At 36.5% G+C, this 21,879-nt stretch overlaps 9 protein-coding genes across 9 annotated transcripts; 4 read left to right on the top strand and 5 right to left on the bottom strand.

Moving 5' to 3' along the window:
• Nucleotides 1-66: 66 nt before the first annotated feature.
• On the bottom strand, nt 67-2,223 carry EV154DRAFT_464578 (magnesium transporter NIPA-domain-containing protein). The gene is made up of 6 exons (XM_051597671.1): nt 2,022-2,223; nt 1,893-1,958; nt 1,751-1,816; nt 1,602-1,692; nt 1,353-1,516; nt 67-1,261 (listed from the first exon to the last, which is right to left on the bottom strand). Exons 1-6 carry the CDS (start codon nt 2,122-2,124, stop codon nt 147-149), a joined length of 1,605 nt encoding a protein of 534 aa, XP_051457652.1. The 5' UTR covers nt 2,125-2,223; the 3' UTR covers nt 67-146.
• Nucleotides 2,224-2,387: 164 nt separating this feature from the next.
• On the bottom strand, nt 2,388-6,282 carry EV154DRAFT_509089 (uncharacterized protein). Its single transcript, XM_051601579.1, has 6 exons — nt 4,673-6,282; nt 4,306-4,598; nt 3,989-4,237; nt 3,669-3,916; nt 3,217-3,611; nt 2,388-3,138 (listed from the first exon to the last, which is right to left on the bottom strand). Exons 1-6 carry the CDS (start codon nt 6,203-6,205, stop codon nt 2,527-2,529), a joined length of 3,330 nt encoding a protein of 1,109 aa, XP_051457651.1. The 5' UTR covers nt 6,206-6,282; the 3' UTR covers nt 2,388-2,526.
• Nucleotides 6,283-8,621: 2,339 nt separating this feature from the next.
• On the bottom strand, nt 8,622-8,882 carry EV154DRAFT_563550 (uncharacterized protein; the record flags this gene model as incomplete). Its single annotated transcript, XM_051605793.1, has 2 exons — nt 8,622-8,647; nt 8,717-8,882. 2 exons carry the CDS (start codon nt 8,880-8,882, stop codon nt 8,622-8,624), a joined length of 192 nt encoding a protein of 63 aa, XP_051457650.1.
• A 1,058-nt stretch (nt 8,883-9,940) lies between these two features.
• Nucleotides 9,941-10,949, bottom strand: EV154DRAFT_481479 (NRDE protein-domain-containing protein; the record flags this gene model as incomplete). Its single annotated transcript, XM_051598391.1, has 4 exons — nt 9,941-10,199; nt 10,253-10,385; nt 10,457-10,854; nt 10,903-10,949. The coding sequence occupies 4 exons, from the start codon at nt 10,947-10,949 to the stop codon at nt 9,941-9,943; spliced, it is 837 nt and encodes a 278-aa protein (XP_051457649.1).
• Nucleotides 10,950-11,139: 190 nt separating this feature from the next.
• Nucleotides 11,140-12,381, bottom strand: EV154DRAFT_464572 (BAR adaptor protein Hob3). Its single transcript, XM_051597670.1, has 7 exons — nt 12,363-12,381; nt 12,266-12,305; nt 12,127-12,200; nt 11,998-12,059; nt 11,808-11,941; nt 11,561-11,737; nt 11,140-11,505 (listed from the first exon to the last, which is right to left on the bottom strand). Exons 1-7 carry the CDS (start codon nt 12,371-12,373, stop codon nt 11,233-11,235), a joined length of 771 nt encoding a protein of 256 aa, XP_051457648.1. The 5' UTR covers nt 12,374-12,381; the 3' UTR covers nt 11,140-11,232.
• A 456-nt stretch (nt 12,382-12,837) lies between these two features.
• On the top strand, nt 12,838-17,724 carry EV154DRAFT_443455 (mediator complex subunit 13 C-terminal-domain-containing protein). Its single transcript, XM_051597023.1, has 8 exons — nt 12,838-13,062; nt 13,118-13,522; nt 13,626-15,506; nt 15,636-15,737; nt 15,809-16,159; nt 16,219-16,571; nt 16,633-17,418; nt 17,485-17,724. Exons 1-8 carry the CDS (start codon nt 12,900-12,902, stop codon nt 17,668-17,670), a joined length of 4,227 nt encoding a protein of 1,408 aa, XP_051457647.1. The 5' UTR covers nt 12,838-12,899; the 3' UTR covers nt 17,671-17,724.
• Nucleotides 17,725-18,174: 450 nt separating this feature from the next.
• On the top strand, nt 18,175-18,745 carry EV154DRAFT_420683 (uncharacterized protein; the record flags this gene model as incomplete). Its single annotated transcript, XM_051595964.1, has 2 exons — nt 18,175-18,408; nt 18,467-18,745. Coding segments are annotated over 2 exons (513 nt in total), but the record flags the coding sequence as incomplete, so codon positions are not given.
• A 346-nt stretch (nt 18,746-19,091) lies between these two features.
• EV154DRAFT_481475 (uncharacterized protein) lies at nt 19,092-19,967 on the top strand (the record flags this gene model as incomplete). Its single annotated transcript, XM_051598390.1, has 1 exon — nt 19,092-19,967. One exon carries the CDS (start codon nt 19,092-19,094, stop codon nt 19,965-19,967), a length of 876 nt encoding a protein of 291 aa, XP_051457645.1.
• Nucleotides 19,968-20,070: 103 nt separating this feature from the next.
• EV154DRAFT_228933 (adenylate kinase-domain-containing protein) lies at nt 20,071-21,344 on the top strand. The gene is made up of 5 exons (XM_051594489.1): nt 20,071-20,313; nt 20,366-20,515; nt 20,580-20,651; nt 20,719-21,128; nt 21,182-21,344. The coding sequence occupies exons 1-5, from the start codon at nt 20,136-20,138 to the stop codon at nt 21,260-21,262; spliced, it is 891 nt and encodes a 296-aa protein (XP_051457644.1). The 5' UTR covers nt 20,071-20,135; the 3' UTR covers nt 21,263-21,344.
• The last annotated feature ends 535 nt before the right edge of the window (nt 21,345-21,879 follow it).

The raw sequence follows: 21,879 nt of genomic DNA, 5'->3' as shown, positions 1-21,879 counted from the left end.
AAAAAGGGTCCTTTTTTTTTTTTTTTTTTTTTTTTTTTTTTTTTTTTTTTTTTTTTTTTTTTTTTTAATAGATGGATAATAGAATTACAAAAAAAAAAAAAAAAATATGTGTGTGTGTGTGTGTATAAAAATATATATGTATTTGTTTAATCGGTAGTCTTGTTCCAATCTTCAACTAAGCCTTTTCTATCATCGGATTCACCACCATAAATCTGTAGTTTAAATGAACTGATGGGACCCAATTCATTCTGTGCTCGATGTTGTTGAGTTGTGGGAGATGATATAGATGTGGAATGTTTGCGACCAAAAGAAGAAGTAGAAGATGTAATGGTTGTATTTGTACTTTTATAGTCAACATCTTCCTGTTCTTTCTCTTGTGAAGTGCTATGGTATTGACCTGTATGACTGATATCTTGTGTGGGATAATCTCTCCACCTTAATTCACGATTATAGCCTTCTTCACCAATCAGTGTGTTTCCAATTGAAATAGTATTTGAATGAGGTCTTCCCTTGGGCGTAGTTAATGCACCGTCTTCTGACGACTGCGTTAAACGCTGTCTGGTCAGGATGGATTGACTCCGCTTGGTTGTACTAGCATATCGACTAATGGCTGAAAAGGGTGCAGGAAATAAATCTGCAGCACTAGGATGACCATCACTGCTATTATCTTTGACCATGAGTTGATTTTTACTTTCAAACATGGAAAATACGCCTTTACGAGGAGGTGGAGGTGAGTTAGGGTCACCACCGTCTACTAGACATTTTTCATTATCGTCGTCTTGCTTGTCAGGAGACTCTGGCTCACTCTTTGAGTTGTGCAAGAGAGAAACCCCGGAACAGATACTGAGAAATCCAATGACACAGGTGGCAATATCGACAGGAGAAGCATCAAAGCCTCGGTAAAGGACAATGGAACTGACGATGGTCATGGTGGTAAAGATGACGTAATAAGTAGGCGTGACAAGAGCTGTATTGAACAGGTTGAGTGCTTTGTTGAGATAGACGATTTCGATAATCAAGGTAATGATGACGATGGCCAGCACGACATAAATGAACCAGTTGTTGAATTGATTTTCGTTCTTGTAGGTGATGGAATGCACAATGGCTGAACCTAGACCTTGCGTGAATACCACAGAGATGGATCCAATCAAGGAACAGATGGATATATAGACTAGCATATTCTCTTTACCCCATCTTGGTCCACAATAAAAGACCAACACAAGTGAGACTATAATCGCAAGACCTCCATACACTAAAAAGCCTAATTACAATGTGTCAGTGATATATATATATATATATAAAAGGGGTGCGTTGCTGAATGCTTTGATTTTTTTTTTTTTTTAGCTGCTTACCTACTGAAAGCACCAGGTTTTTAAATGTTTCAATTGTGGTGTCGGCAGAGCTTTGCTCAGGTGCATGCAGCACGATAACGATCGCACCTAAAATACATTGAAGACAACCAATCTTTCCTTGAAAACTCAATCGCTCTTTTAAAAAGATGGATGAAAGCACAGCACTATTTGTTTTTTTTAATTTTAGTTAAATCGTCAATCTATTTTCTTTCTGGAATAGTTTTTTTTTTTTTTTTTTTTTTTTTTTACCTAATCACGACACTGAGGGCACCTAACGGAGTTACCAAAATGGCTTGTGTAAAGGCATATGCAATAAAATTACATAGTTCACCTACAATCACTATTAAAAAGAGAGAGTTAGAAAGGGATGGGTATTTTTTATTGCTTGTTTTCTTTACTCAATATCATTCCAGACCACCACATTGCTGATTTTAAATACGTATAACCTTCACCAGCAACACCGCCTACATACAAAAAAAAAAAAAGGTGTGGGGTTTTAATATATCATTTCTTTTTCTTGGGTGATTTCATGTAAAATACCAGATTGCTCTATAGATTGTAAAAGACCTCGTTTTTTAAAAACAAAGCTACTGCCGATGAAAATACCTATTCATGTATATTTTTAGAAAAAGATCGGTTTTTATATCGTCCACATAAATGGTTGCGTACCACTGGCTACGGCTAGACTGACACCAATGCCTTTATAAAGTCCTGCTTGTGCACCGGTTGTATCTGTTGCAAATGGATTAGAGGTTCCATTGGTTGAACTCATATCAATAAGGAAGAAGAAGAAAAAAAAAAGAAGAGAGAAAAAGAAAGGTATATAAAAATTAGGACAACAACCAAAAAAATTAAAAAGGGGAAACCTTTTTTTTTTTTTTTTATGATGCAAATAAATATTACAGCCAATGTGTGGCTGAAGACTATTTTTATAAATGAAAAAAAAAAAAAAAAAATGTCAGGTGCGGATCATCAACTGTTGTTTAAAATAAACGAGACAAGTATGCATTTAATCATTCTTTTGAAGAATAAACTGGTAAACATTTAATTTATTTGGAGAAACAGAAAGATCTTACATCAATGACATAATTTTTTGTGTATTCATATATATATTTTTTTTTTTTTGAAATTCATACAAATATTATTCGTGGCACCTTAAATTGGCTTAGTCCATTTAAAACAAATAGTTTCTGCCGTAATTATCCATCTGTAAACTAATATTGCTCTCATTATCACTCTCGCTATCACTGTCCTCCACAAAATTCAATCCTGATACTTTACGCGTATCCGTTCCAAATGACGAGGTTCTATTCATGATAGACGCCGTGGTTGTTGCTGCTGCTAACGAAGGACGCGAAGAAGAAGAAGAATCATTATCAGAGAACGGATCCACATTTTCATCCTCTCCTTCAAACAAGAAATGATTTTGCTTATATATCGGTCGGTCCTGTTTCTCTTCATCAAAGATATTTTGAAATCGTGAAGTCAAATCACGACCAGGATGTACGGCAATTTGTGATCGATCAATTCTGTCCTTGGCGCGTTTGGCAGCTGTGCGTGGGGTATAAGGTGGTTGCGGTGTATGCATCTCTTCATCGCGTGGTACACTCAATTCATCTTCCATGAGTTCTATATCGCCATCATTTCGGTGCGGTGTACGGTTCATAATCCTTCGGAATCGATTGGCTGTACCTTGAGGCGTCTTGCCCTGTGCAGGATATTCAGACGCAAGAAACTCTTGTGAAGAAGTCCCTCCATCTTCAAGCCCTGTCTTGGACGACGGCGACTAATTAATTAAAAAAGATGAGCATTAATCAAAAAAGTTTCAAGCCCTACTTCAACTATTTTTTTTTTTTTTTTTTACCAAGCAGATTTCTGAATATTCGGTAAAGAGGTTGGTTCCAAGATGACGATTAAGTGAAGTACGTGGCGTAGTTTTCGGGTCAGCTGAATCTGTTCTTCGCAAGATAACTGTCGTACCAGTCTTATCATTGGACAGCATGGATGCGGACGTCTTTGTACGCTTAGGCGAATGCGCACTTTTTGTGAAACTACCTGTTCTTTTCAATGGTGCTTGTCGGGATTCCGCTACTTTGGTATTCGATACAGATATCATACGCTTTTGTAAGCCATCCAACATACTATTACTACTGGAAGAGCGTTGGATTGGAATTGGAATCAATGGTTTTGCATATTTCGATAAAGCAGATAGTGTTGTTGTTGTATTTGGTTTACGGTCATGTTTAGAAATTCCTAAATCTAAAATAATTTTGGGTTAAGACTTTGCATAAATCTTGTATGAGGGTTTCTATTTACCAGATTTGGCTCGTCTAGTTTGAAAGTGGTCTGACTGAGAACGTTTTGGATAGGCAGGTCGTTGGGGTTGTACTTCTTTGGGTCGCTGTGGTAGTCCCTCTTTGGGTCTTTGGGGTTTTAGTTGCACAACAGGCTCATCAAGATCATCGTCATCGTCCAAAGATGATATTGGTGAAGGTGACGAGGCCATATCATCCATACCGACATTCTCTCGAAATTTACTCGTGAGGTCAGGTAAATCGGTAAAGCTATTTTTTTTTTTTTTTTAGATGGTGGTAAGCATCAAGTTGACTTGAGGAAAAAAGAGTAGATCAAAAAACCTTTTTTCTAATAATTGCATAAATACATAATCATTTAAATCTGCGGGATCTCTTCTTTTGACAGCAGCTGCACCATCCTCTGAATCCATTTCGGTCAAGAAATCCGTGATGTCGTTTAGAGCATAGGGTAAAACTGTCTTTTTAAAGAATTTCTCGGCCATTTCTAAAGGATCTCTCTTTAGCGTGTGTTCAGACAAAGTTGCAACAAGCCTAGCGATAAAGCAATAAAGGATCACCTGAAGTCTCGCTCTAATTTTTTTTTCGTTGTTGTTGTTAGTGATTCATTTAAGTGATTAAATGTTTTGATCGTGTTTTACTCTTTTAGTTTCAGTATGATGCCACTCATTTTTTCGAATTTCGCATCGGATGATCCACGATTCTTTACATAGTGCCACCATTCTCTCAGATAGGTTTGTTCTAGCGTCATTTGAGATGTTAATTTGTTGCCTAAATGGGGAAAGGAGACTTGATGACGATGTTTTTCATCCAAATCTTCATATTGCATGGTTTTATCGTACAAGGTGGATATAATGTCTTGTTTGGAACAATCTATTTTTAACAGGTGATTGATCCATTGATCCAGGATATTTAATGTGTTCTCTATTGTATCCTATTTTTATACTAGTCAGTCTTTCTATGTGCGTGTAAGTGTGTCTATGAATCGTTTTTTTCTTTTTTTTTTACGTTTTGTGTGTAAAGCATTTCGAGATATAATTTTTTTAATTCTTTTCCCATCATGTTGACATTGGTTGGTAACGTAATGATCTTTTCGACATGTTCCTCTTTTTTGGGTTTCGTATTTCTTATCGGTCTCTTTTCTTTTAATGCCTCTAATTTCCGGGATTGCACTGCCTTCTTGATAAAACTCGGTGCTTCCATATTCACTTTAATGCCTGTTTTCCCTGCCGATTCATTCTCTGCTGGTAACTGAATCTCAAGCTGTGTGCCCTCAATATAACTACCCACTGGATACTCTTCATCCACCACCACTTGATTTAACCGGATAGTATTGGGTAAACTCTGAATATTCAAAAATCGCAATGACGCTGAGGACCTCGAAAAGGGTTCGATACACACCTTTCTCGACACCTCTTCATAACCTGCCATTGGCACTAGTTCTGCAATCAGCACAGACTGGGTCGCATACAGTTCGTCCAAGACAGCATTGATCAGATGAGGTGATTCACCAGGCTCGTACGTCAGTTTATAGTCATGATCGGGTTCTACGGGATTATCATTGAGTAGCCAGGAAGCCGAGAATTGACTGGCGTGAAGAATACGATGTGTTCGAATCTCGGATATAAAAGACAAGGTATTGGCTTGATAGTTACCAATTTTTTTACAGGGGAAAAGAGCAAAGTTGCCCAAGGATTTACCTAGTTTTGTTTTGAAGGGGCCCTTCCAAACAGGAATCTGACAGCGTGCTTGATCGGTGTAGTGGGGATGAGGCAGGATGTTTGCGAATTCGGATACAAACGAATGACCATAAACATGATAGTTTCGAATGAGTAATTTGAATATAATGTAATTACCACCAAATTGTTGAGCGCACGATGTAAACCCCTGACGAATGGTTTGTTCAACAAGTTGCTCCATGGGATGATTGGGAGCAAATTGAAAACGAGTATTGACGATGCTAAGAGATATTTGACGCTGGGTATAACTTTGTGATAATGTGCTGGCTAAATCCTCCCTTGTCTGTTGAAAATAAGGTCTATAAATGGTGGGGAATGGACTGGGTGCGGGAGGTTCTTGCTCGGTAGAGGATACAAAAAAACGATGTAGTTCCTTTGTATTAGAAGGGCAATCTGTCAAAAGATACATGTATTGCTTGACAGATGAGCCTGTGCCTAAATCCGTATTCTCCCATTGGAAGTCTCCGATGGCTTCCTTCAAGACTTGCTTCAAACGCATCATGGGTGTTCCCAGTGTACATGTCTTTTGTCTGTCATTCTCTCGCTTTTGATATTCCACATCGATAGCCTGAAACGAGTCCTTCGTCAGGCCGTAGAAATGTCGAATCGATCCGGAGGCGTATCTGGTTTGCGTACTGAAGAAACGATAACCCCATAAGATTTCTTGTGACTCTGGCTGTGAATGGTAAAATATGAGTGTACGCATAATGGCCAACTTGAGTTGCTCTAATGTTATCCCGTCTTCTCTCATTAAAGACTGTTCATCTATCAAGAATACTACTTTGGTTGGGTTTGTAGGCATGGTAAAGAATTCTACTAATGTCGGCAATCGTCACTTAATTGGGAAGGAGAACGTAAGAATACAAAGAGAGAGGTGTATGTAAAACACGAAAAATTTAAAAAAATAAGGGAGGAGATATAAAAAAAAAAAAAAAAAATGTGACTATTTTCGGGCACTGCTTTAATTATGAACAAGGTAACAAAAGGGTAAAGTGTATTGATTGCTTGTGTCTACATGACATGATACAATTCTGTTTAGTTCTCCTCTTATTTAACCTTCTTATTAGACTTGGAAACATTTTTGTAATTTTTTTTTTTTTTGACTCTAATTTTCCTTATCGGGATCATCGTACAAAGTAATTACTGTACTGTCGTTACCTAACACAAAAAAAAGCTGTTGTAGATCTCTATACAATGAAAGAGTCTTCTCTTTATTTGCATAAACTTGGATCTGTTGAACTGTCAAAGAAAGGGACAGAACATCCCACACAAATTAATTAATTCAATGTCCGAGCTGAGCTACAAAACTTTTGTTCAGCATCATTAGCAACAATTCATTTATATTGCAGTAGGTGATATTGTTGGGTTACAAGTGACCACAATGCCGGTTAAAGACTTAAGCCAATATTGAATTTTTTGTGTCACGGGAAGTAATTATTACGTATCGTAGAGACTATGCACAAAATATCCCTTATTTGATGACACCAGCTGGTATCAATTTTATAAAACTGATAACCAAATAATTTAAACGATACTTTTATATAAATTCATCTGAACTCACTTTGTATATATACAAATGGTATCCAAGTCTGTTAGATGATATAGCTAAGTTGAATGCCCATCAAATGAATAAACCCTCTTACGAGCAACTATTTTTGAACAAGGAACTCAAAGCACAACATAAACCGTGATGCGTGTAGAGCTATGATGGTTTAACAAGACTTCCGTCATAATGTTTCAAGTGTAATCCCAACCGAAGAATTCGTCACTGACATTTATTCACGTCCAGGTTTCGAAACTGCACTTACAAGCTTTATTGACAAGGTGTCTCAAACTGGTGGTAAGTTATTTTAATGAACTGTCAAAAGTAAGCATTTATCTAACCTGTATGCTGTCAGGTATTAGACTTGGAAACATTATCTGAAAACGAACGTAAAATAAATTTGGTGAACGTAAATATTCATGTGCTAACATCTTATTATTATATAGCTGACTAAGACCTGTATTTATTAGGTCAGGTTCCCTTTCAAGCCGACCATGCAGCTGCCTGATTCCATTTTGTGATTGAGATTATATTCTGATATTGTTTTGCATAAAGGACAAAGTTTAAAGTAAAATAAAAAGTGATACCACTTAATTTTGGATAAATAATAAAATTGAACAACGTTCTGATGGTCTATGAAAGAAAACCATGGATATTTATATGAAGAACGGAACAGTTCTAGGGAAAATATTCAGCGCATTATGGGACCATGATGTAATAACCTGATGATAATAAAAAATAAATATCTCTTTTAATTTAGCCCTTTTATACTGAGTATATAAATATTAGTCAGAGTGATCAACAATTATAAAAATATCAAATGTTGTGCTCGCTCGTCAACAACTAGATTCTTGAATGTCCCATCAACGTACTAAAATTTCAATTGGTGATATGCCTATTGCATAATAAACATGTTTCACTTCAATGCTTGATACCAACACAGCCCGAAATATGTATATAAAAGAATCAAAATTTTTTTGAATTATAAAGACTTTAGTTTATTATTGTATTTTGATAATTTCATTTCGTTAAGTTTATTATTTCATTCTTAATTCATTATGCTTTGCGTATCAAATTTCTCACTCCACTTCGAATAATATAATACCTGCTACCTCCACTTCTTAATTATTATTTTTTGGAATCTTCATTCATTCCGCTTATTAGTTGTCCCGCGTTGTATGTGCATTAACAATCTTTCCTCTTTTAGGCTTTTTATTTTGTGGGGAGTGGGGCACGGTCCTTTTTCTTCTTCCTATTTATTCATGATTAGATAATTATTTACAGTAAAAGAATATAAAATGTACATTGGAATAAGGTTGACGGTTGATTTTTGTATCACTCCAAAATCAGGTCGTTAGTTACAACGGAAACATCCTTGCAAAAAAGGAAATAAAAATTCCAAGGTTCAACTTGCTACCATCTGTTGTTATAAATACAAGGCTACAGCTACAATATTTTATACATAAGATGTATACAAAATATTATATCATATTTATATGTCGGTAGAGTATCCTGATCGGTTGGTCAACTATGCGTTTCTCACAAATTTGCTCCTTTTTTTTTTTTTTTTTTTTTTTTTTGACTTCAATTTTAAAAAAAAAAAAAATTGGGTTGTAAAAAAAAAACTTTTTGGGGTGTTCTCAAGCAAATTATTTAAAATTTTAAAATCTTGATTTTAATTAAAAATATTTGACCCCACCACTATGGAGGGGTCAAATTTTTAAAAAATGTTTTCTGACATTAAAATATCATTTTAACTCGAAAAAGTACTAAAATCACGTTCACTTCCACGTCCACTTCCACTTCCACTTCCACGTCCACGTCCACGTCCACGTCCACGTCCACGTCCACGTCCACGTCCACGTCCAACGATTCCATTCTGGCTGCTCTCAGGCTGACCATCAATAGGGTAAGAAGCATTATTTTGGTTGTTCATTTTTAAAATAGGTAGAGGCAAAGGTAAAGTATGTTTATTTTGATAAGAATACAAGAAAGATATAAAATAACATTGGCCTCTGTGCCATGTACAAATGACAGTTTAGCATTTTCCCAAATTGGAGTTGTGTTTTTTTGTGACTTTTGATTTTAATTAAAGGATTTATTTTAAAATTTTAAATAATTTGCTTGAGAACACCCTTGGTTATAAAAAAAAATTTAGCTTTTTTTTAATCAACCGTTGGGGATACTTTTAAAAAAATGTTAAATTATTAAAAATCTCATCCATTTTTTAAAAAAATGGATGAAGTCCGACTCGAACTTTTGTAAAATCTCTCAATTTAAGCGGGGAAACTTGGATTTCTTACAAATAAGTTGCGCAGACCTCATCCATTTTTCAAAAATCGGCATCATATTATTAAAAAAAAAGTTATTTTAATTGTAAATTTAGAATCGTTTCATTTTTAAATAAAAAAAATATTTTTCACGGCGGAGGTTTTAAATAAAGTTCCCACCATAACTGCTTTTCTTCGCCTTTAAATTTTAAAATCTGTCTTTTTTGCTATTCATCTCTTATTTTCAATATTATAAAAATGAATTTCCTACTTAATTAATTTCTCGTCGAAAGCATGAGGAAAGAAAAAACTGGCTTGTTATTGAGATAATTATAAGATGGCTATATTTATACTGGTAAAAAATTAAAGGTGATGAAAGACTATGAAGAGTATGGGTTATCACACCAATTTAAAGTAGTCAGCGCAAATCTTAACCACGTAACCAATTTGCCGTGAATGCTTTAGAATAGGATCCATTAATCATAGACGGGGACAAAATTTCCATGATAAAGTGATAGAAAAATATACTTTGTAGCAACCTTATGCCTGTACATGGATAACTTCACAAAACAAAAGATAGAATTTTTGTCAGTGTTAAAGTTTACCAGAGAGATTGTTATTCTGAAGTGATTTTGGAGACCTGGATTATGGTTACCCAATAAAAAGACATGTCTAAAACAAGTTACCATACTCTATTTGTAACAAGAAAAAAAAAGGGCTCTCTTTATTTTTCTAATGTAAAGCGATAGGATATGTCTTCATATGCACCAGGAGAAAATGGTGACAAATTTTCATCATGCCAATCACGCTCGACAAAGGTTACACGATTTTCATGGTCAACTAACACCACAGTGCTGGTTTTTGTTGCATAGGTAGGCTCAGCCAAGTCAGCAGGAAAATCGAATTTTGGGATACAGATACGTTCTGAAAGATCACTGAAAACCTGTGTAATATCTGTTGTATCATTCATTGGCTCGCTTGTTCTAACAAGTCGTTGAGTTTGTGAGTGTGCGCTGATCATTTTTCTAATGCATACCTTAATAAATCAAAAAGTAATTCAACCATTGTGTCCTCATCACTTTCTGGGTTTTTCTTCAGGATGTCGGCTAGTAGCGCTTCTCCCTTTTTTACCTTTGGCCATGGATTTGTCAAGATAGAATTGGAAAGACCTATTTATAGTCAGTTTCCAGACTTACAATATGATTGTTTCTCTCTCTCTCTCTCTCTCTCTAGTATATACCATAGATGACGCCAGGCTTCAACTCTCTCACCTGTTGGTCTTCCCTATTTGTGCAATATGCCATATCTGTTGGACTTTTACTCAAATCAAAATACACCAAGTTAAAACCGCCGAATTCGATTTTATGGTTGACCACATTGTCAATAGCAGCGTGAACGGATTCGTTTCCACAAAGAAAGTCCCTGACCAAGACCCCACGAGATACTTGGCCTCGAAAGTTGGGTTCTCGAAAGTTTGTCAGTGCTGCAAACCGGCCTTGTTTAGTTATGCCTAACCAAGTACCTAAAAGCTTCGCTTCTAGGTCAATGCCGGCCAAGACATTGTCATGAGGTTCTTTCCAGAAATGAGCTCTTGCTGTAGGTCTCCTTAAGAATTCGTCTCGGTTTGCTGCAAATATACTGGCTGTTGGTTTTAGTAATGTTAAAACGGTTTCAATGTGGACTTACAAGCGGTATTTGGGGTGATTGTCAACTGTCCAAAATAAGATGCACATGTTGGGTTTACATTCATAAACATGAAAAAAAAGGCAGCTCTTTTTATAACACTGGACCACATGAATATTGTAGAAGTCACACTTGTCCAGAATAGGGTAATAAGTATGACATATTTCATAATGTGGAATCAACAGAAGGCGGTGATAGACTATAGAGACACTTGTTTATGCTCCGACGACTGATGGCATGAAAAAAAAAAACACAAACAGCTTTATTATTTTGACAGATGTCATGTTTATTAATTATTCTATAAGACTATATTATACGGGAGAAAAAACGTTTTTAGAAATTACCACAAATGGTTAATTCCCGCATTTGCTGTAATACATCGTCTACACGATTATCGGCCGTTTCATTATTAGGGGGGAAATGGTGCCTTAAACCTTCTAATTGTTCATAACTTGTTTGACTAAACCTCAGTTGGCACTTGACTAACGCTTCAAATGATGGGTCTATATATGGCACACGTAGCTCAATTATCTTTGGCAAATCATTTACAATAATAGTGTTTATGTTCTCATACATTTCGCGAGCCAGGTTTGCTTCTTGTTCAGCCTGGGGGGAGTATGTTAGAATAATGAATGAATAAAGAGACAAGAAGAAGACTTACTCTAGGTAATCTTTGAGGATCCTCACTTGGTTTGTCTACCAATTTTCTCACTTTGGATCGTGCAGAGTCGTAATCCGCTAATTTCTTTTGACGACGCTTAATGGCTTCATTTACCTCTGGAAAGTATGAACAATATCTGGCTAATGGTTCGAGCACGGTAGCACGATATGCAGCATCCTAATGTAAACAATATAAATCTTAATACCCCATATTATTGTTCTTAATATATAAAAAAAAAAAACTGTACCAAGCTTGATCTCGCTTCTTCGTCTAGTTTTTCAATCACACGTCTATATTCTGCTCCTGCGGGACCCATTGGTGCTGACTCGTCATAAAATCCCTCCATCGTTTGGGCGATACGTACTTGAGCTGTAGTCATGGCTATTATCATAATAATTGTTAGCAGTTATTTACTTATAATTACTCCTTTATTTTACCTCTCATTGAATCAAGATACCCTTTGGACTCTTTAGCAAGCTTTTCGGACTTCTTTTCTAAACTTTTTTTCAACATGGTTGCTTTAATGGCAATGAACATTGACACGCAAAAAAAAAAAAAACAATTACCTTTTGAATCGGTCGTATTCTTCTTCAAACTCGCTATCCATGGTTCTATCACTACCACCGGTTCTTTGTTTAATCTATATTGGTATATAAATACGTCAGTATTATGTATGACAATAGTATGAGAATGTCTTTATTTTACGCTTTGACCAGCTCTATTCAAATTCTTTTTAAATCCTGACCTAGAGGAATTGAAACTGTTTAGTAAGATAACATATGTTTATAACCTTGATACTCACAAAAAGCTCATTTTAAGAGAAAAATAAAGATAATAAAGAGAAAAAGGAAAAAATAACATCTGCATCAAAATCCCTTGAAATAGGAAAATTCGCGGGTTTTAAAATGTCTCATGGTGGTGGGGAGCAGAAAGGCTGGGAGAAAACTATCAATCATCTGCAAACCCATCGTTGCTAATAAGTATATTTTTAAGCGGAATATAAATCTGTTTAAATATCAACTTCGTTTTTAAGCACTGCATTCCTCTTTCTCTCTCTCTCTTTTAGTAAACCACTATAGCTATGTTGACAGATAGTACTCTCACAAATATACTTACTTTGGTAATTACTTTGCTACAAAAACAAAACAAAAACAAAAACAAATGACCCTCCTTAAGGAGATAAATGCTGACATGTTATTAGTCTGGGATATCCAACATTCGATATCGTGTCTACACACAATCGTATCAAAAATCCGCATTATTATCATTTTTTACTTGTCAAGATATAAACGCAAAAAGCCCTTCCTATATAAAAGTAGAGAGGCCACAAAATGCATTGATGGCGGCATTTCATCAGTTGATCTCTATAAACATTCCATGTGTGTGGCAGATCACTCCTAGCCAAGATAAAGAATTGATCTCTCTGGAGTTACACGTCTTCTGGTTTGATGATAAACATACCGGAATTATTGATTCAAGCTCTCATTTAAAGGCCTTGAAAGGTAAAAGAAAAAATGTATAAGTATATATCCGTGAAACTATCTAAAATAAAAACAGAGCTAAGAATTGGTTCTTTTAACTGGGACCACTTGACTGCACAGTCACCCACTACCCCGCCCCAGCTTAATAAGACAGCTGTAGAACACGCCACACTAATTTCGCCAGGAAATGATTACAAATTATTTATAAAGTCCACTCGAAATCTTATTCACCATGAACTCATTAAAAGGGGAGCCTTTGCCCTTGGTGAATTCTTTGTATTCCCTGATACTTATCTCGACGAAACAGACATCATTGATACTCTTGCTGACCAGGATAATGAATCCAATGCTAAGAATACTATGCTTGCTTGCATGTATAACATCTATCTTACATCATCGAACCTTGTATTTCAACCCAACACAAGACGTATGAGGATCAGACCCTTGGTTAGCGAGGATGTTTACATAAAGAATAAAAAAGGTCAGTTTTCTTCATTTTTTTTTCTCTTAACGTTCTACAATAGACACATGTCTCCAGAATAAATACTAAATTAAATAAAACTGAAAAAAAAGGAACTTTTTAGTTTTATTATGTCCAACTGGAGAGCATGCTAGCTTGACATCATTCCAAAGTTTACCTACTCAAGAATTACAACAGAAAATGTTGGAACAGTGGGCCGAGTTTTATCGTTTAAATCCATCCCAATTACATTCAACACAAACGCATCTACCTTCTCTAGTCACGATAAGAACATCCTCTGGCGATATCATCACATACCCAACCATGCTGATTTTTGTACCGACCGATACAAAACTTTCTCCTTCTGCTATTTCTGGTTTAAATGGTACGATGGGATTAAATCGTGGATTGACGGAAGATTTGGGTGCAAAGGCGTCTCGTTCAACATATCATCAAAGTTTGAAATCAATGCATTCCAGTATTGATTATTGGTCTTACCGTGATCCGATTTTATTTGCAAGTAATGCCGTGATAAGCGCACTCTCGATGGCTGACACGAGTTATCAGCACGACCAACTCCTTTTACATAGAGCTCTGATAGAACCTGTTCTTTCTAGCCCAATCATGAACTCAAAAAGCGTGATACCTATCAACACCACACCCCTTTTAGGTTGTAAAATATTCGGCGACTATTCTCAACAGACACCTCCCAAATCTTCATTAAGTTCAAATATGAATTTAACGGAATTTGCAACCTCACGATTTCAAACGGAAAATCCTGAGGATTTACTCGATGGATTAAATCCGTTAAATGATCCCAATATTGCCATTGTTGACAAAAACCTCAATAAGCCTCATTTATCAACCATGTCAGATAACAATCTCACCATTGATCCAATTGCTCTACCTGGAGGGAATCCTACTACAGAACCTACACTATCTGCTCCAACCGACGATCTAAATTTATACAACCTGGATGCTGTTTGGAATGACACGAATGAGGATTTTGGTGAACTGGATTTGGATGTGACGGAAGCGGATTTCGATTTCTTTGAAACACCAGCGCCTGTGGTTACACCCGATAATGTTTTGCATATTTTGCCGATGGATGTAGAACCCGCAGTAACAGATCATACTGTTGCCTCGCCCGACAACATCTTGAAACCCCGTGATCTGACTCCCAACAATGACAGTCTGTTTACACCATTTGTTGCTAGTAATACGAATTCAGAAGACGCGAGTATGGAAGACAGTATTGTGGAGCCCATGGAAGCGATGGATTACTTGCAGACCAAGACACAAAATCCACCGGTCCAAAAAGTCACACCGGAACATCCCACTATTGTGCCTCAAAACTTCTTACCGGTCCCCATCAACACAAGGGATATTGACGCAAAGTATGTGCCTGGTGGAAAATTTATGTATGATCCATCCAAGGAGAGAACAAAACGAGAGTTGTATAGTCCTGATTATGTACCTACTGTGAAGAAAAAAGCCACCAAAGATTCTCCTGAGAAACCCGAGTGCTCATTGCAAGATGTTGAAATGACGGATGCACGGAATAGTAATTGTAGTAGCAGTAGTAGTGATAGCAATAGTGACACAAGTGGAGAATCCAGTAGTTGCACCGACAATGATAGTGATACAGATTCAATCAGTCTGGACCAAATCGTCGATAAACGTTTACGTTCTTTCAAAAAATTTCAAAGGAGCGTCATCTACAGTTTATTACGAGCAACACCAGCTCCTTTGCCAATGGACCGTTTTCAAAACATGGACTATGATTCTCCTTTTACGCCCATACTGGCAGACTCTATAAAGCCAATCAAATGGAGACAAAGTAAAGCCATGGAGAAATCCATGGATTACTTGTGTAAGCAAGCTATCTTTGGTGGCTATCCTTTTTCTAGTGGACTTGCAGAAGTGTCAGCCAATGGCGGAGAGATTGAAGCAGAGACAGCCAAAGTACTGGTGGCACGTCGAACAAATATTATGCAGATGACACGTGGTGTAATAACTCATGTACCTTCACTTCAAACCGATACCTTGACTATGGAATTCAAAAGCGTATTAAAGAAAATATTTCTTGATGATAGTGCTTCAATGACTACAGACGAGGCAATGCAATCCAAAGAGGAGGACATGGTGCATCATCCAATGTCTTATTTGAATAGCCCGTTGCTGGGATCTATTGACATCAAAGGCCCTTTAACTATACAGCAGTATTATAGTTTATGTGGTAAGCTTATCAGCAATAAAAAAAAAACGTGTGACTTAATAACCGTATTGTTTACGTATTTAAAAAAGACACACCTAATCAATCTCATTCAAAATATGGAAAATACCAAGTCAAAAAGAAAAGACCTAGTCAACCCAACCTTGATACCTTAAATAAACCCAATGTTGTTATTACGCGTAACGAAGATGCCTTAGAAGGTTCATCCAAGATGATTCCATTCTGGGAAAAGCTCGGATTAGAGCCTTACTCCACTAAAAAGCAAATCAACTATCTAGTAGTCTACCCTAACAATAGAGACATAGAGACGACTGTGGGAAAGTTTTTTCGGAATTTAAGCACAGTATATGACACATGTCGACTTGGAAAACACAGTGGTGATCACTCGGGTCCTTATCGATATGGATTAGTTCCGGTTTTAGGTTTAATATATATATTGTAAGCGTTATATTTGCATACTTACACACTCATATTATAGAAGATAATGCGACCAATGGTGCCAAAAATATATTGAAAAATTATGAAGATACGTGCGAAAATTTAGGGCGATACCTGGCGAACAAAAACGATACAAAACTTGTTTATCATGTCATCTACATGGTCAATCCCGGTCTGCACATATCGTCCTATCTGGATATGTGTCGCTGTTTTTATAAATTGAAGGAATCTTATATGCAAATATCTGGAAAAAACGATGACAGTAAGATCGTGCTACAGCTAATGCCTATTGATCACGTATTACGTCCTTCTGCATTTGGCGGGTACCAAATGCTTGGATTAAAAGATATTGCATTTTCTATTTATGCTAAATGTCCCAGTATTGTTTCCAACAAGGTATATAAAACAAAAATGACCATCTCATGTAGCCTAATGCCCTTTTTAAAACTTTTATCAGAGAAATCCTAATTTAACAGCCGAAATATACGCACCTGCCTTTGTTCTCAAAAAACCTATCCCAAGATCAATTGATTTTAAATTGAATGATATTCGGGCCTTTCCTGTTCTGCTAGAGAAAGAAGCTAAGCTTCATATGGCGTATTGTTTCAGCTACAACCGTGCATGGATGTCTATTGTATGGACGGATGGTAGCGGTGAGCTTTTAGAATACGCCTTGTTTCCGAGAAAGTCAGCATACAAGGAGGCTTGGGAACGCACGTTAGATATCGCAAAAAGAACGGCTTTTCCTTGGACGGTTCAAATCACCAAGGTGGGTTTAATGTTTAATGAAGAGCTGCTACACTGGTTGAAATTTATATCCAACACAGACTATGGGGTGAACATTGTTGCATTAGATCTGGAGTCCGAATTAAATCTTCATTTCAACATGGGCTTCCCTGATACACCTTTCCATGTTGAGAGGAATCAACAAGCACCTACTTTACTGGATTCTTTTGGTAAAAGCCATACTATTGGTGGCTATCCGCCACAAGAAAAGAATGCTACGCAAGCTAGAAACACTGATAAAGTAGACGAAGCACAAATTCTATTATTGAATCATCGGATTTCTTATTCTCAAAAGAGGGAGCGGGCATACAAAGGAATATTAAGAACAGAAGCTGTTACAGAGAAAGAAAACTGGATGACACCATTAGCTACAGGATACATGATACATCATGCTTTACCCAATAAGAACGTCAATCCGTGTATGGAACAGTTTAATAACGAACCATTTGTGGCAGAAGTAAAGTACATTGGGAGTATTTTATTTTAAATTATTGATTATTGATTTCTCTTGTTTTTACAATAGGTTCATCTGATTTACAATCATACTCAACATTCAGCCTATAATACATTGCAGGAAATTATCAAGCATTTTTATGCTTTGTCTTTTGTAGATCCCATCCCTTCAAGTCATAGTTGTATACCTTTTTACGTTGTGCTAGTAGAGCGATTGAGCCGATTATTACTTATAATTGATGAATCTTGTAAATAAATGTATTTGAAACCTTAAAGATGGAAGTAGACTTTCTTGAACACACAAATGATATAATCCCTTTGTGACCGACATGCTGTAATGGGGCCAATTTTAATCAGGTCATTTTGTTACATCATTAAAACAAGTCACCATTTATGCAAGATCGTAAACTAAATAAAAATAAAAAGAAGTCATCCTTTCCGCTCTTTTCATGCTCTGTCAATACATAAAGGCATAAATTAAATCTATGCAGTAAGCGAATCATAAAATAAATTATATATTTATCCAAACAAATATTGATATCCTTCCGCTCTATTTAGAGAAAACGAACAAGAAATTTCGCCAGTGTTAAAACCATTGCAAGACGAGTTAAACGGCATCAAGCGAGAATTAACTCTTTTAACTCAAAAACCCGGTGGGTATACAGCAGACGAAGTAAGCGAGCTACAAGAAAAGGTAAAATAAAAAAAAAATATAAAAAGTCTTGATCGTGTTACTCAATATTCTTTTCAGCTTCAAGCATTGGAAAATTCAAAAGCGACATTATATGAATCAAAACCTAAAGGAATACCCGTAATTGACGAGTTATTCGAACAAGTTTCTGACGAAGCTGAGGATTTGAAGGCTTTAACCGATATAGTTTCCGAATCGTTAATACCCATTGTAGAAAGGTTGAAACAAATCAAGGGACAATTAGGACGTTTAGCATTGACTCATAAATGGACATTGAAAGAAACGGACTTGCGTGCCTATCATGTAAGCAATAAGAGCAATAAAGCTCCTGCTATTATTCTTACAGAACATTTCAATTTAGTTACAATTAGAAGAAATTGAGAATTTGAAACAGGATGGCATATTTAAAGATCCTGCCTCTGACACAATTCCCGAAGGCCAAGCACTCATCAATTTTTTACTACGCAGTTGTCACCGTATCATGGACAGAATGTCAAGTGAGAGCGTTCCCGTTTCTGAAGCTCTTATGCCCGTCTATAACCAGTTGAGCACTGTCAAACGATGTCTTTTAGAAGTGTCTAAATGGGGGAAGCCCGATTCAAGTAAGACAGAAACATACTTTTTATGGATTGTTCCTTAATCATCCTTCTTATAGTCCGTGATCTCTATCCTTATCAAATGAAGCTTGCAAGTATTGATAACATGAGAGTCAATGGCTCGTTCTCTGATGAAGAAGGAAACATACCAGAAGGTCAAGCAATTTGTATCGCTTTACTTAATGAGTGCTACGATATACTTCATGAACTTATGACTCTTGTTGAAACTGAAACATAATTACCCTCTACAACGTATATTCTCTTAATCACTAGTAAACTGATTGATTTTCAATAAATTGGCAAGGATTAATCGCCCAAAAAAAGACAGTTATATAGACCTGAGATTCCTTTTTCGTTTATCTTTCTGTTTCTATATTTTATTTTGATAATATGGTTTCTTTTGCTGAAAAACTTCGCAAATTACTCTGTTGTGCAAGTCCTGGTAATTTCGATGAACCTATAATTGATAGAAGAAGGGAAGCTGCTACTACTGATCCTGTTTCTACTGCTAATATCGCTCCCGAGCAAGAAGCTGTGCCTCAAGATGATTTACACCCAGCAACTTGGGAAGATCCGATCAGAAGTCCTGTTGATTTGAGTGACATTGAACAAGTCGGTACCACTGTCAAGCGGCCTGATGATTTAGAACAAGCTCAATTATTTCCCGTCTCCTGGGAAGACTCAAATAAAGCACGCACGGTTTGGAGTGAAGAATCTACTGCACCAGAATGGGAGGAAGATGATCAAGAATCCAAAGACAGTGTAAGAAAGCTCCCTCTTCCCTGGGAAGGAAGAAGAGGTTTGGTTCCTTTTGATGGCGAGACCTTCGGTCCTTCATGGGCTGAACTTCCGGTGGAAATCAATCAACCACAGGATCTTAACCAAGATTCTCAGAAGCCAGGTAAATCTAGTAAAGAGAGTAGTAAGAAGGACGACTCTGATCAGAGTGTCAAAGAAATGAAAAAAGATGACAAAGAAGATACGCGTACTCAAGTTGAATCAGGTCCATCTACTGCCAAGGTCCAGACCCAAGTTGATCATATGGCAACTGTCAGCGTTAAAAAAAGTGATTCCGATAAGACAGATTCAGATGTAATCGATGAGGCAAAAGATAAAACCAAAGACATTGTTGAAGATATTCAGAAGAGTGTGGATCTTGAGTCAGAATTATCAGATAAAACCACCAAGAAATCAGATGAAGTAACCATTGATCATCATGACGAAGAAACTAGTGGATATTCTAAGGTTTCAATCAAACAGGAGTAGCTCCAAATAAATAAGCTGGACTAATGTAGTCGTAATACTAATCTATCATTTTCCCTTTTGCTAAAATAAAAATTAAATACTCTTTCCTTTTTTAAATCTCAGAAATTCAAAACGCCGGGGCAATGAATTTTGATGTTTTTGTTTCTTCCTTCTCAATAAAACTTTGACATGTTTCGTAATCTTCTTCGTAGTGGTAACCGTTTAGCTGTTGCCAGACAACAACGCTTGTATTCTACTGTGCCTCCTCCTAAGCAATCCAGTGGACCTACTTTCCCTGCCATGTTGGCTGTTGCCTCCATGGGTTTCGCTGCATATTACACCATTGTCAAATCCAGAGAAGGAAACAGTAAGTCATCATTGACAATCTGTACATTTATTGTTTCTAACTGCTTCTAAAGCCATGCCTAGAAGAAAGGAAACAACCACTTATGCCGAAGAAGAGGCCTTGAAGCAAAAGAGAATTGCCGAAAGAAAAGCAAAGAAGGAGCAAGAATTAAAGCCTATTCCTGCCTTCTCACCCGAAGAAGTCACCGTTGTCTTTGTTTTGGGTAAATTATTATTTCCTTACTAGAAGAAGAAAAAAAAATATTAACCGTATTCATGATCTATTAGGTGGTCCCGGTGCCGGTAAAGGTACTCAATGTGAAAACTTGACTAAGGATTATGGATTTGTTCACTTGTCAGGTATGCTCATGGATGATGGATATGAATAAGAGAGATTTTTTTTATAGCTGACATCGTTCACACTTAGCTGGCGATTTGTTGCGTGCTGAACAAAAGCGCGAAGGATCTAAATACGGTGAGTTGATCAACCATTATATTCGTGAAGGTTTGATTGTGCCTATGGAAGTGACTATTGCGCTTTTGGAACAAGCTATGAAAGAGGCTATGGCCGAAGGTAAAGCCAAAAGATTTTTGATTGACGGTTTCCCACGTAAGATGGATCAAGCTGTCAAATTTGAAGAGGTTGTTGTGCCCTCCAAATTGGTCCTCTTCTTTGAATGTCCCGAGGAAGTCATGTTGAAGAGATTGTTAAAGAGAGGTGAGAGCTCCGGACGTGTGGATGATAACATTGAGTCTATCAGAAAGCGTTTCAACGTCTTTACCGAAACTAGTATGCCCGTCATTGATGCTTTCGAGAAGCAAAACAAGGTCAAGAAGGTTAGTATTGTATATCTGAACTTTTTCCTTACAGTGCACTAACTACGAATTAGATTTCATGTGATCAACCTATTGAGGAGGTGTATCAAAGTGTCAAGACCATCTTCGATGACATGTTTGCTGAAAAACAATAAATTTAAACAAAATTACCATATCATTAAACTTTTATTAAACATGCATTATAACATACACTACATTCGTATTGCTATTTACCAAATCACATACATAATTTCCAAAGTTCTCCATTTCGGTTAAGACAGGATATTGTTTACTGTAATATGTTTGAAACCCGTTCGATTTACTTTACAGCTCGATGCAATGAGCCGTGTCTTCCAGAACAGCTGTTATTTTAAATAATTCGAGCTTTTTATATTCCCCTTTCATAAACGGTTATATGATACATTCTCTGATAGAATAAGCATCCAGACTTTCTTATAAATTAAGGACTTTCAATTTAATTACACTAGCAAGATGGTTAAATTGAAATGGTCCTATTCAAAGCTACCAACACATATTTAAACAGTGATGTATTCGCGCACGTATACATATAAGACTGCAGGTTTTTTTTATATGCTATGCCACAAAAAGTTACGGTGATATTTAATTAATCACTTGCCAAACAGGATAAAGTTTTGAGTTTTGTGATATGGTACATAGATCAACTACAACCGTATTTTTTTGTTTCGTACGATGACGCTTCTTCAATACTTGCTGTAATGCAAATCATAACAGAATAGTATAGGTGTTACAT

Source organism: Mucor mucedo (genome assembly GCF_025094135.1).
Source record: "Mucor mucedo strain NRRL 3635 chromosome Unknown EV154scaffold_45, whole genome shotgun sequence".
Taxonomy (NCBI): domain Eukaryota; kingdom Fungi; phylum Mucoromycota; class Mucoromycetes; order Mucorales; family Mucoraceae; genus Mucor; species Mucor mucedo.
Note: the sequence above shows the minus strand (reverse complement) of the source record. Positions and strands in the feature narration are given on the sequence as shown.

Excerpts from the sequence above, each read along its gene's own strand:
- EV154DRAFT_228933 (XM_051594489.1), top strand. The coding sequence starts at position 20,136 with ATGTTTCGTAATCTTCTTCGTAGTGGTAACCGTTTAGCTGTTGCCAGA. Across the intron at positions 20,652-20,718 it reads TGGATTTGTTCACTTGTCAG|CTGGCGATTTGTTGCGTGCT; the intron begins GTATGCTCATGG and ends GTTCACACTTAG. Across the intron at positions 21,129-21,181 it reads AGCAAAACAAGGTCAAGAAG|ATTTCATGTGATCAACCTAT; the intron begins GTTAGTATTGTA and ends ACTACGAATTAG.
- EV154DRAFT_464572 (XM_051597670.1), bottom strand. Across the intron at positions 12,060-12,126 it reads GAATACGACCGATTCAAAAG|TTTAGAAAAGAAGTCCGAAA; the intron begins GTAATTGTTTTT and ends GTTGAAAAAAAG. Across the intron at positions 11,942-11,997 it reads GTATCTTGATTCAATGAGAG|CCATGACTACAGCTCAAGTA; the intron begins GTAAAATAAAGG and ends TTATGATAATAG.
- EV154DRAFT_509089 (XM_051601579.1), bottom strand. The coding sequence starts at position 6,205 with ATGCCTACAAACCCAACCAAAGTAGTATTCTTGATAGATGAACAGTCT. Across the intron at positions 4,238-4,305 it reads ATCATACTGAAACTAAAAGA|AGCGAGACTTCAGGTGATCC; the intron begins GTAAAACACGAT and ends AAAAAAAATTAG. Across the intron at positions 3,612-3,668 it reads AACTAGACGAGCCAAATCTG|ATTTAGGAATTTCTAAACAT; the intron begins GTAAATAGAAAC and ends AAATTATTTTAG.
- EV154DRAFT_443455 (XM_051597023.1), top strand. The coding sequence starts at position 12,900 with ATGGCGGCATTTCATCAGTTGATCTCTATAAACATTCCATGTGTGTGG. Across the intron at positions 13,063-13,117 it reads TCATTTAAAGGCCTTGAAAG|AGCTAAGAATTGGTTCTTTT; the intron begins GTAAAAGAAAAA and ends AAATAAAAACAG. Across the intron at positions 16,160-16,218 it reads TGGATTAGTTCCGGTTTTAG|ATAATGCGACCAATGGTGCC; the intron begins GTTTAATATATA and ends ATATTATAGAAG.
- EV154DRAFT_464578 (XM_051597671.1), bottom strand. The coding sequence starts at position 2,124 with ATGAGTTCAACCAATGGAACCTCTAATCCATTTGCAACAGATACAACC. Across the intron at positions 1,693-1,750 it reads GTGGTCTGGAATGATATTGA|TGATTGTAGGTGAACTATGT; the intron begins GTAAAGAAAACA and ends TCTTTTTAATAG. Across the intron at positions 1,517-1,601 it reads GCCCTCAGTGTCGTGATTAG|TGCTGTGCTTTCATCCATCT; the intron begins GTAAAAAAAAAA and ends AAAAACAAATAG.